General features: G+C 44.6%; 1 protein-coding gene across 3 annotated transcripts in view; it reads left to right on the top strand.

The window, feature by feature from the left end:
- The window catches only part of DGKH (diacylglycerol kinase eta), a 1,951,678-nt gene that overhangs the window by 1,224,760 nt on the left and 714,054 nt on the right, over positions 1 to 12,864 (top strand). For all 3 annotated transcript variants that reach the window (XM_069640477.1, XM_069640476.1, XM_069640478.1), the window contains one exon: positions 10,656 to 10,755. In XM_069640477.1, the coding sequence (XP_069496578.1) occupies positions 10,656 to 10,755 (100 nt within the window). The remainder of the gene's footprint in view (positions 1 to 10,655; positions 10,756 to 12,864) is intronic.

Here is a 12,864-nt window from a genome sequence, read left to right as displayed (position 1 = left end):
TCTCCTTGGAAACACTAACTTTGCCATGTGTTAATTGCTGTGAGTTTTAACGATTGCAGACCAATGTACTGTTTTCAAATAGAGATGTTATGTATTCATTTCACTTGGTGGTTTATCTGGCATTACATGGAATTGTACGTAAGGTTCTAGCTGTGTTTGCAAAAGAAAAGCGCAATACATCCCAATACAGAGGAAATGTGCTGCTGAACAGTTGATCTGTTACCCCAACCACACCAGAGATTTCTTAAATGGCAAAAAATTGACAATGTCTCCCAAACACATGAAGGAGACAATGTTTGTGCACGAGGAGAAAACCTCTGAGGGACCATTTCATTACCTCCCTTGGCAATAAAACGGTTCAAACTGCAAGGTGATGGACTAATGTTAAAGTAACCAATCCACGCAATTATTGGAAGAAGGAAAAATTAATAACATACCCTGAGGAGGAGGATGGACTAAAGGAAAGGCCTGATGCATATAAATTGAGCCTAACAAACTTAAGGGTCAGTTGGAACACAGGAGGCTTGAAGAGATGCTTTGCCGGTTTGACCATGCAAGGTGTTGAGATAATATCACCTTGAAAGAATTTGAACTGGAGGGGTACTGAGAACCTTGAGAGTTGCTGTGAAGCTGAAACCACTTGTACCCTGAGGCATGGTGAGGATCTACCAGCAGTTCTTCCCTAAGGTAGTAGGCCTTTGCCAACACATATTTGTAGGACATAAAAGCAGACCAGATCTGATAATTTTATCAAAAATATTTAGTCACTGTTTCTTACACAAAGAGCTCACCTGGTCGGGGAAGGTAATATAACTCGATCAAACCAGAACTAATGCAGGATATTGTCTCCCTGTGACTAGTATCTCTCTCTGCCTCCCTGTACAAACCTCCAGTTTCCAGTCTATCTTCATATCCTAGACGGTATATCAAATACGTTATACACAAAAAGGATCCTAGACAGTAGTCCGGATGACCAATCTTTCCAAGTCTCTGAAAATCTAAGGCTACCTGAAGAAATCGTTTTCAGCAGTCTCTCCTGGTATCTCCTCTGCATCACTTGTTCACTTTGTACAACAACCAGTTCTCTGAGGCACAGATCACTGTACCTGTAGGGCTCTGTGCCCCTGGGTACAGCTGTCATCCTCTGGGTTGTTGACTTTTGGTCATGCTTAACACAAGCAATCAAGATGCATCTTAATCGGGCTCACCACGCAGGTCCTAACTTCTTGTCAGTCAAGTTGTCAACCATGAATTATCAGTGGCAAAGTGGCTGGGTCCATATGGCAGAAGCACTTGAGGATGCTTGCTGAGGCACTGCTTCTTACCTAACCGTTTCCACTCCTATTCTCCTCGTTGTTGCCCTGAAGTCGGTTCGTATCTCAGGGGCTTTGTCCTAGGTCCTTTTTTCTTCTACCCTAGAAAATTCATGCTTGGCCTTCTCTGCCATAACACATGCTCATGCTTCCTCCCGCGTCACTCACATACCCAGGAGGCATTGGCCATGTGTTACCCTCTTTATTCCCCTCTAGCCTCTTCTTGTTTTCCATAGACCTTTCTTTCTCTACAACGCCACTTCTCGCCACCCCTACTGTTCTTGGAATTCCCACCTCCTACCATGGTTCTCTTTTTACTAGCATCTCCTCTAAATTTGTTTTTCTTCTCCAGTCTCCACCTCCCTGTTAGCTCCTACTCCTTTCATCACCCAATTTACTTCTCCTGTCACTTCGAACATCCTCTTTTTCTCCAGCCACTCCTTCCTCCAACTGCATCCAGACTCTCACAAAGTGCTTCTCCAAACATCCACTCATTTATGCTTTTTGGGCTGTCTTTTATATATACCTGTCCCCTTCCCTTGGGCCGTGCTCCCCAGTAGGCTCTGCACATGTCTGATTTAGTTTAACAAGTTTTGGATGGTACTAATTGACTCTCTGTTTCAGTTGAGTCTGTTTGATTAACGCATGTCTCTTGGGTCTGCGAGACCAAGCCTTCATAAGACAGGTCCGCCATCTTGGATTTACTGCAAGTCACATGCAAGTTGGAACTCAGCGTTCGATTAGCAGAGCCAGCGTTGCTTTGAGGGCTTTGCAGGTTGTTCGCCCTGATGTGACACTGGTAAACTGTGTTACCATCATGTTTGCAGTGCAATTTACCCAAATGGGACGTGAAGTACTTTCCTGCGGAATGGCCTGTCGTAAAGGAACTTGCCAGGTTATCAATTTAAAAAAATCAATATTATGTATGCTTCTTAAAGGCCCAGACGTTATGGTGGCATCAATATGACTAGCTTGTGTCTCCTAACATGGGTGTTGTGGGGGGTGACAAGGGGATCTCCCCAGACCAACCCACAGCCACTACATAATGGAGCAGGTGGTGGCATCACCCCCATGTTCACCCACACCATTCAGGGGACTTGGTCACAACAAACTACAACTGACAAGTATGTTGCACCGTAACTTGACCCTCACTTTGCATCAGCATTTTACACATGCACACCAAGTTTCATCCAGGTGTTCACCTTGAATACTGCCTAACCAATTACTAATTACTTGCTGTTTACACCAATTTTTTGTGAACATTCGGTCTAACAATGGCTCGGTTGGGCTTTTTCCTGTTTTTTGCTGGCAAGCTTGGCTCTCTGTAGAAACCCTTTAAACTCCCATTTCCTAGAGGTATTTTCCATAAAGGGGTAACGACTGGTGGAAATAATGCACCTACTGGATGAAAGTACTGGCACTACAGAAATCCTTCCCGGCACCCAGAATCCTCTTTGAACTAGGACTACAGTCACTTGACTCCTCTAACATTTGGAACCATATCTCACTCTATAGAAAGACTATCATCGACGACAACATCCCCTCGATCAAATTCCCAAAGAGCACTACATCTACTGTCCACAACCCTACCATCAAAAGATGGAAAGAATTTCCTTCAACAAATCTTAAAACACCATGAAATAGACAATGATATGCTGACAAATCGTCCCTTCAAAGCAAAGAAAAGACTCCATGAACTCGATTGGATTCAGACATGCGAGAACAAGAATAAATACAAACTCTTGTTACCTACTTTATACAAGACAAGAACGCGCAACGAACTTCCAAAGTACCTCTTACGCTTCCGACTGAACATTCTGCCAACCAGAGAATACCTCGCATACACCCAGCAAATCCCCTCAGAGGAAAATCACTGCAGATTCTGCAAAAATAACAATGCACCTGAAACACTCTTCCACCTTTTCATGGAATGTGCCTCTCTATCTGAGACGCGAAAAATATTTGCACAGATGCTCCCGAGAGAACACGTCAAACTCAACCAATCTGAGAGATGGGAACAGATTACAAGCGGCCATTCTTTTCCACTTATCTTCAGAACAATGCAATTCTGTGAGAAAATAATCAACATGATTCCAACATCATAAAAAACAGAATCTATCTGCGCTCACACATCAGATCTAGCCACGCCTGCCTAGTGACGCTACCATCAGCAACTACAACAACAGTTACTATCCTGTCACTTATTTCCTATCCCGAACACTGCTAAAAGTTTGTTGACAAAAACAAAGCAAAAAAAAAGAATCATGGAATGGAGTTTGATTCAGATGTGTCGAGTACCATTAAGACAAATCCCAATATTCTTGCAACATAGAGCATTTGCCACTATTGTATGTGATTGATTTATAGGCCAAGCTGACCAGGTGTTCTGAGCCTCTACTGTGCATAATTGCATGGAGGCCCTCCCTGCCCCTTTCATTAAGTGTTGAGTGCTGTGTCCATTGTGTCATGACATAGAAGGTGTTCCACTTGGGCACTAATATGTTACAATATTTCTTTGTGACTGTGCAAAGTAGGCCCCGTGAATTAGCTCTTGCAAAACAGTACTGACTATATACCTCCTTTGGATAATCTAGCCCTTTGCCACGTAAATCATCTTCAGATCTGTAGAGGCGCAGCCGAATGCCTCTGCAGAAAGTCCCGCCCCTATTCTGCCTATATGTTGGAAACCGGAAATTGCGACCTGTGCAACGCCAGTAATGATACCTATACCGCAAAGAGCTTTTGAGATGAGGTATCCATTAAGAAAGCCCTATGTGAAGTATCCTTGAAAAGCTGATGATCTCCTGAGAAAAGTGCCTGAAGAAGTGTGAATATGCGAAAAGGAGAAGCTGGTGATGTCATGAAGAAAGAAAATGATGCACTGAGAAGAATGACCAGAGAATAGAATGCATAGGTGATGTAGAATCTGATGGCAAAGTAAAGAATTGAGTAGACTTTCATGTGCGGAATGAAGATTGCATGTGTGAAGATCACTGCAGAAAACACAAGCCGTTTGACAATTGTACAGACACTGTAACACAGGTATTCATAAGGCTGCCTAAAAATAGTATGTAGAATGCAGGCGGTGCCGCCAACATATATGTATATGGAGTTCTGGACATTCAATGACCTATTTTAGTAAGCAAGTCTCCATGAGGGAAGATGGATTTGAAGTTGTGTCGCAGCAAAGAATAGGCTTGAATTCGAAGCAAGATCACAGAGGCTGTCTGGCTTGACTTCAAAGACTGGAGGCAGCCAAGAATTGGTTATCAGCATGCAAAGAACAGTACACGTGTGAAGCCAAGGCATCCCTTGTTAAATTTGCAAAGAAGGAACACCATGGGTGCCAAGTTTCTTTATTAAAGATGAATAAATGCTATAATATGAGCAAATTCACGGTTTATTTATTCAAATTTTTTTAAAGCGCACAATCAGCCCGTGGCCATCGTGGCTCTGTTACATGTAGAATATTGGCTGGTTACAAAAAGCAAGATTGATACAAAGCAAGGTTGGTACAACAAGAAGTTACAAAAATAGGTAAGATGATGATTACAAGTCCTTTTTTGTTTTACACTAGCAATTTTAGATACATAAGCTAGAAGTACAGGCATGGAGCATTAAGGTGCAGTTCATATCAGCGGCGGAGGGCGGGGAAAGATTATGTAAAGAGAGTAGTTTTGAGGGATTTGCGAAAGGAGTACAGAGAGGGTTCGGCTCTGGGAGAGTTGGGGAGATCGTTCCAGAGCTTGGGTGCTATGTGTGGGAAGCCAATGCCTCCAGCTTTAGCTCTTCTTATGGTCGGAACTTGGAGTTGGTTAGCAAGGTGGCTTCTTATGGGCCGGAGGTAGGAGGGAGCAGTGTGATTAATGCATTTGTGTGTGTGGGTGAGTATTTTGAAATTGATTCTTTTTTTGACTGGGAGCCAGTGGGCATTTCTTCGGGCCTGTAATACATGGTCCGATTTGGGGATGTGCAGAGCAGCACAGAGCACGTTGTTTTGCACTATTTGGAGCTTATTTAGATATTTAGAGGATGTGCCGGCTAAGAGGGCGTTGCAATAATCAAGTCTAGCTCCTATGGTGGCTCTGGCGATAGAGAGGCAGTTGGGAGTGGTAAGGTAGGGTTTTATGGCATAGATAAGTTTAGTGGTCCGTGCGGATGAGGAGGAGATGGCGCTGACTTGTCTCGTCATAGAGAGTGTAGCGTCTAGATAGACTCCTAGGGTCATCACGGCAGTGGAGACAGGTATGTTAATGTTGTCAATAGACATGTGTGAGTAGTCTTTGCTGAGCTTGGATAGAATTTTGCTGGGGGCCAGGCAGAGACCATTGATAGCCATCCAAATTTGGATTGTGGTGTAGATGTTGAGGAGTGCTTCTTTGTCCTGGATATAGTCTCCTGAGAGGGTGGGAGGACTTGTGTGTCATTGGCATAGTTTGTGTAGGCTATGCCGAGAGAGTCCAGTAAGTCAAAGAGGGGTTTAGTGAAGAGGTTGTAGAGGGTTGGTGCGGTGCACGACCCATGTGGAACTCCACAGTTTATGGTGGTCGGGGAGCGTTGGCCTGGTCAGATCACACTTTCATGGCTCTACCTTTTAGAAATGAGGTGATCCAAGTAGTTGCTTTGTGGGAAAAGTGAGCAGCATTGAATAGGTGAGATATGAGGATGCCATGGTCGACTAAGTCAAACGCTGCGGAGAGATAGAGTAGTAGGAGGAGGGCAGGCTTGCCTGTTTCCATTATACTGGTGATTTGATTCTTTAGATCTAGGAGGGCAGTTTCGGTTCCATGGCCTTTGCGGAATCCCGATTATCTTCTACCTAGAATAGCATGGGTTTCGAGGTATTGCTGTATTTGGTTATGGGTGGCTTTGTCTAGGATTTTGAGGAGGAAGGGGACAGTGATGATGGGGCGATAGTTGTTAGGGGCAGTGGGATCTAATGAGGGTTTTTTTAAGAGTGGGCGAAGCCAGGCTTCTTTTAGGCATTGAGGTATGGTTCCTGAGGAGAAAGAGGCATTGATGAAAGCTGTGATGATGGGGGTGAGTGCTTCTGAGCACTCTTTGCTGATGGTGGGTGGGCATATGTCCCCTTTGCATGTGGAAGGTTTGATATTTTTGAGTAGGGCGGAGACTTCTAGCTCAGTAACTTCTCTGAAGGCAAATAGGGGTATTTGCGGGAGAGGGATGTGAGAGGGGAGTCAGGGGGACATTGGGGGGGGTGTTGAGTGCTTTATGTTGAGATGCTATTTTGTCTTGGAGCATTTTCACTTTATTAAGGAGGGCTGTCTGGGTGCCTGTGCACCATGCTTCATCCTTGATGATTTCGTCAGGGCTGGACTCTGGAGTGGTGAGTTCTTTGAATATAGAGAATATTTCTCTAGATTTGGAACTAGCTTTGGTAATTCTCTGATTAAATGATTCGGATTTGGCTTTGAATATGGCATTTTTGTAGGTCCGTGAGATTTCTTTGAGATCGTTGAGAGAGGATTGGTTGGGTGTAGATTGCCAATTGGATAGGGCTTTTCGTTTCTTGGTGCGTAATGCCGATAGTTCTTCTGAGAACCAGGAGTTGGAGTGCATGGATTTTTTTATTCTTCCAGTGGGGTGATAGTCAATGGCTTGGGCGAGAGCCTTGTTGTAAAGGTTGGTGAGAGAGGTGGGATCTTGGTTAAAAGGATTCTTCAGTTCAGTGATATCAAGAAGCAGAGCGAGGTTAGTAGCCGTGAGTTTTTTGGAGCTTCTCACTTTGGCGGGGGGGACATAAGAGTTTTCCGGGTGGGTGTGGTTGGGATGGAGAATTGGATGAAATAGTGATCCGTCCAAGGGAGGGCTGAGATGGAGGCGATGGCCGATGAGCAGTTATGATCTGCTATCCAGTCGATGGACTGGCCTTTGCAGTGGGTTGGTCTGGTGACTTTGTGTTGGAACCCCATGTGGGAGAGATCCTTGGCTAAGTATGTGGCAGCCTTATCCTTGGGGTCCCAGATTTAGGTCACCAAGTAGGATGGTTTTAGTGGAGCTGTTCAGGTAGCTGCCTATGATTTGGAGGAGTTGCTTATGGTAGTCTGGGGAGGATCCTGGTGGTCTGTATGCGACTATGAGGTTAATGGTTAATTTGGGGAAGAGAGCCAGTTTAGCATAGAGAAGATCTGTGTTGTTGTCCCATTGTTGGTTACACAGTCTAATGGCCAAGGAGATTTTATAGATGAGGGCGGTATTGCGGTCCTGTCTAAGGGAGTTGCTTCATGGAGCCATGTTTCGGATATGGCTAGTATGTCTAATTTGTGGGTGGTGATGAGGTCATTGATCTCCATAGCATGGGCATGGATGGAGAGTGCATTAATGAGTGCGCAATTAAGGGTCAGATTGGCTGGTGAAGTATCGCAAGCGCCGGTGTTCAAGGGAAGCGAGGTGGAGGGTGCATGTATGGGTGAGTGAGGTTGGGGTGTAGGTTTGGGCGCCGGGTGGTAGGGGATGTGTGCGTGGACAGGGAGGTGTGAGTGTAAGAATGTTATGTGGGTGCGATATCTGAGCTTGATGTTTCTGCTGTTTGTGGGTGGTGGAACGCTTGGTTCTTAGTCTGTAACGCCCAAGGGAGTGTCCAGGCGGGTTAATGGTGCAAAGGTTTAATGAGTTGTGTAGTGTTGTGGATGAGGCAAAGTGCATGGTGTCTGGTGATGTTGTGAGGCCTGTGTGTGCAGGGAGCAGGCTGCTGCTGGCCCAGAGAGAGAGAGTAATAAGGAAGATGGAGGAAGGGGAGAGGAGAGGTGTAGGCGGTGTAAGGTGGGAAGCTGAGGAATGCATTAGTAAACAGTTGCAGGATAGTGTTTGTGCAGGACCAGTTGGGCAGTTCACTAGTGTAGTATCAGTGGAGCAGGGGTCTGGCAAAAGGCATACACATTCATGGGCCGCTAGGGGCTGGCAAAAAACATGCAGTTAGGGGCTGCTAGGGGCTGGCAAAAGGCATACACAGTTAAGGGCCAATAGGGGCTGGCAAGGGTCAGTAAAGTTGGAGGCCATTTTTAGGGTGCATGGTATACTTGGTGAGGATCTTTGCAGAGTTTTTTGATATTAGGGTCATTTGGGACTCAACTAAGAATCAAGGTGGAACAATGGGTGTTCGGGCAGCATGGCGCCCCCTAGCGCCTGTGGCGCTCTGTCAGCTCCGTCAGTGCAAGGCCTTCTTTATTGGCCTTACTTCGCTGGCCGGCTAATAGCCTGCCGGCTATTGGGTGGTAGAGTAGTAGAGCTGATTGGCCAATCCGGGCCAAGGGAAGTCAGGCAGGGGGAGCGGACATCAACAGGCAGAGGGCTGCATCTGGGAGGCGGCCATCTTGTAGTGGAAATGCCTCGTGTGTATCACGGTAGATGCGGCGGGGGAAGCGATCAGCTGTTGGCAAATGCTACGCTTCTATATGTGGAAGCGCCGGATTGCAGAATAACGCAGCTGAATCCACGGCAGATCGTGAGATTCAAGCACGGAGCAAAAAGCTTCAAGTCAGTGTGATCATGCCTGGAGCTTACCTCCGAGCTTGTACGGATCCCAGTGTAGGTGTGCTGCTCCTGCAGCACAAAGCGGCGAGTGTGGTGAGCTCCTGCTCAAGAAAGGAAGGGACGGTCTTTGATCACGTTAACTGAGGATGAAAATAGATGAAGAGCATTGTGTACCGGACTGAAGATAGCAAGTGCTCACGCTCCCATACATTCCCAGAGACGAGGAGCTACTGCAAGGCCAATTTCAAACACAATGTGAATGGCAGACGGCATGAGTGAGGAGAGAGATGGCAGGCTAATTGGGCGGGAAGATAAGGTCAAGTCCACTCACCAGCACCTGGGGTACCAGCTTACATGCTGCTGGAGCATCAAATGTTCCAGAAGGGTACAAGCGTGCCAACCAATTATAGAGGCCTGTATAACGAAGAGCCTTATAGTTTAAGAGCTAATGAGGAGTTGTGTTTTCAATTATTGTTGAAGATGACTTGCACAAAGGGAGGGCATGAGTGGCCCACCTAACTATAGAGACCCAATCACAGTCCCATCCGCCAATAGAAGTATACTTAGATGTTCCCCTTGAGCCAACCGCAATCCCATGTAGGTTTTCTTAATTTGCCACATAGTATGATGTCGCAAATGATTAGTTTTTGCTATAAAGGTGTGATTTTTTTGTAACAATCGCTGAGATCATGCTTTACGGTGTCCGTTGATTTCCATTGTACTCCCTGTTTTAGATAATTGTTAATACAACAGTGTTATTTGACAACTTCCTGAGTCGATCTTTTTGTGTAGTTTGAGAAGTTATTCTGTGTCCCATCCATAGTACGACATGTTAATTTGAGTAAAAGGGCCTAAGGGTTCAGATCCACCATCTCGTAGTGCTATCTCACTTGCTTACAGGCCTACTGAACACCACACCAGCACCTATGAGACATTCTCCATGCTGCTGACTGCCAAATCAACAATCTGCACAGATGCAACCACATAACGCCTGCACTCATTCAAATTCACTTGCTACTCCAAGTATGCATCCTTTTCAAAACTTGCTTCACCACATACAAAAACATTTCAGAATGCATGCTTCTTCTCACTTAGAAGACAAACTCACTATCTCGGATAAGTCAACACATCATCAGAAGTCAGGAACTAGCCAGACTAAAGCAACAGAAATGTAAAATAAGAAAGAAACCGGGCACTAATTCTCAGTCTGCATTGACTGACTGTCACTCATATCAATCAACATCAGATATGCCCTCGACCTCATGCAATTCAGAAATTAAATCCAGACCCTTCCTTTTGGGCCCGGCACCTTCTTCACAACCTTTAAGTTATTACTACTCGATTCGGGAAAACCCAGAATGCATCCTGATGGCTACCCTGTGCAGCCCAGTCTGTGTTCAAATCCTGAACCTACTTTCAGGAATCCTGTAAATTCCCCTCTAATCTGTAAATGTAAAATATACACGTAACCATAAATGGCATGTGATCAATAAAAGATAGATTGTAAGCCCTGTTCCCCGTAACCATCTAATGTATTCCTGTAACCCATACCAGTGCATAGCAGCTGTTGCTTCCTGAAGGGTGCACGCAATAAACACCTAAATAAAATGAGAACAGGAATTGTATTGTTTCAAGTCCATGATTACCTGTCCCAATGTGTTATGAGGCTAGCCCATGCTTAAGTGTAATTCGTGGTTCGGTCCTTTGTTGATATGCTGTGATAAGTAGTTCAAATTATCATTTGTAACAATTAGTATTGAATTCATAACAATCGCATTATTCCAAAGTGCTGTTCATAAAAACTTGATCAGTGTTTTTTTACATTCCTTTTTCCTGTTTTATTTAAAGGGTATTGTGTGAAACGGTAAAGGATTTTGTTGCCAAAGTAGGGAAGACCTATGAAAAACCTTTAGAAAACACTGAAGACGCTGAAGCAATGGCTGTTAAGGTAAGGAGTTGCTTCCAACAAATACATCAACTCTGTGCTCTGTTGTTATATGGGGCAAACTGTTTTTGCTTGACATGCACAAAGTAAATCCATGTAGTGATGAAAATGACCATGCTGCATTTGTGTTAATCTTTCAGTAGGTCTGTTTTTAGTTCCTAACACATATACACACTGATAACTTTCCCCTGCACTATGCAGCACATGATTTCATACTGTCATTGCTATTGATTTGTGTATGCCACTCTCACTACTCCCATTGGCAAAATTGTAGATGAGCAAAACATTTTTTATTTGGTTAAAAAGAAAAGTGAACCTTTAGCATTTAAATAGCATTCAGATTTAAATAAGAAAGAATAAGAATACAAACCATTTCAGTGTACTCAACAATAATACAACAAAAAATATACAAGTATAAGATTTTCCGAAAAATAAAAATAAAATTAAAATAAAATGTATCCTTCACAATCGCAACTTATTGACAAAAGGAAATGAAGCAGAAAGGCACACTCGCAGGATTTAACCACTATATAGAGGAGAGGATAACCATGGCTGAATTAGATGTCGCTTGTCGTTTCAAACTTAAGAAGTATTAAGAAGCCACTTACCGCGACTACTGTTGATGTAGTATGACCTTCGGATCAGCATTTCCAAACCAGTTTCACCCATAGCAAGTATATTTATATGGGTAGATTGCTAAATAGGGTGTTAAAGACCCCAGTTTTTTATGATCCTCATGCAAATGTCTTAGAGACTTGTACATATGCATACTTGCATGGTATTAATCCAATCCTGGTTGAATAGAGTCTGTTTGACTTTAGTTGGATTTTCCATTAGTTCTTTCATTGAGCTTCCAGATTTAATGAGAATGGCACATCATAGCTCATATATATCTTGTACTAACACATTTCCTTTCTCCTCCAGAATCAATTTTAGGACAAATAAGGAACCTTCAGGGGGGCACAAAATCTTCCTCAGAAGTGAAAGGCATTTCCAGTGTACTCTTGCTTTCAGTAAGACGATAACCAACTCATATCTCATGGCGAAAATAGGCACCCAGCCTTGGAGACGCAAAGCCCTCCTCCAAATCAGAACCTCAAGAGTAGGCAAATATTATAGGATTGATGAGGTGTACCACATACATCCCATATGGTATCTTTGGGATGATCTTCCCCTCATAATACTTTACTCATGGCTGCAGGGATAATTTACCATAGTGTGCGTCTACCCTGATATATGGCATTTACAACACGCCTGTGTTTCTTGGCGCGACAAGACAAGGAGGGAGAAACAAAGGGAGGACAAAATAACAATCCTACTAGACCTTGTGGCATTCAGATCGCGCAAGTGTGGGAAAGAGAGAATGGGAGAAGTGTCAGGGGGAGGGGAAGTGCAGTTAATTCACAAGTGCAGCCAGCGGGTGGCTCATAAGTGCAGAGCGAAGAGACTGTAGGATTGCAGATACAGACCCTTAAGTTATTTGGAGCCCGGAGGCAGTGCAAGGACAACTGGACATGCAGTAGCCTGGGCCTGAGTTCAGAGGGTGACCAGGTGACCAGTGCGTGGAGCAGTCGGGTACATCAGCATGGGAGAGGAAGAGAGAAAGCAAAAAGCTAAGGTCTTCAGTTGCTTCTTGAACCAGAGCTGGTTCTGCTAAAGTTTGATAGCAGCAGAGAGGCTGTTCCAGTGGGAGGACCCAGCCGAGGAGATAGATCTGCTCCCCAACGCTCTACTTGGAGAAGCGTCTGACCCCCAGAGGGTTGGAGGTGGATTAACGGAGAGCTCAGGAAGGAACATGTTTTGGAAGAGAAAGTTGGGGCTAGAGCAGTCCCAGACCCCAGAAAGCCTTCTGGACGATGAACAGGGTCTTGAAGTTGATCCTTTCAGCCACGGGGAGCCAGTGAAGAGATTTCAGAGCTTGAGATATACGATCCATGGGCTTGAGTCGTGCAGTCATGTTCTGGATAAGTAGTAAAGGTCGTAGAGTAGACGCAGGAAGATTTAGAAAGTGGCTGATGGAGTAGTCCAGCCTAGAGAGGGCCAGAGCTCTGTAGACAGTGAGCTTCTGGGGGAAACTGAGAAAATGAAGAATGCCTCTTAGGAGGTGCAGTT

The sequence above is a fragment of the Ambystoma mexicanum genome, chromosome 7q, assembly GCF_040938575.1.
Source record: "Ambystoma mexicanum isolate Mex_15411 chromosome 7q, UKY_AmexF1_1, whole genome shotgun sequence".
NCBI lineage: Eukaryota > Metazoa > Chordata > Amphibia > Caudata > Ambystomatidae > Ambystoma > Ambystoma mexicanum.
The sequence above is the reverse complement of the archived record's forward strand: the minus strand, read 5'-3'. Positions and strand labels throughout refer to the sequence as shown.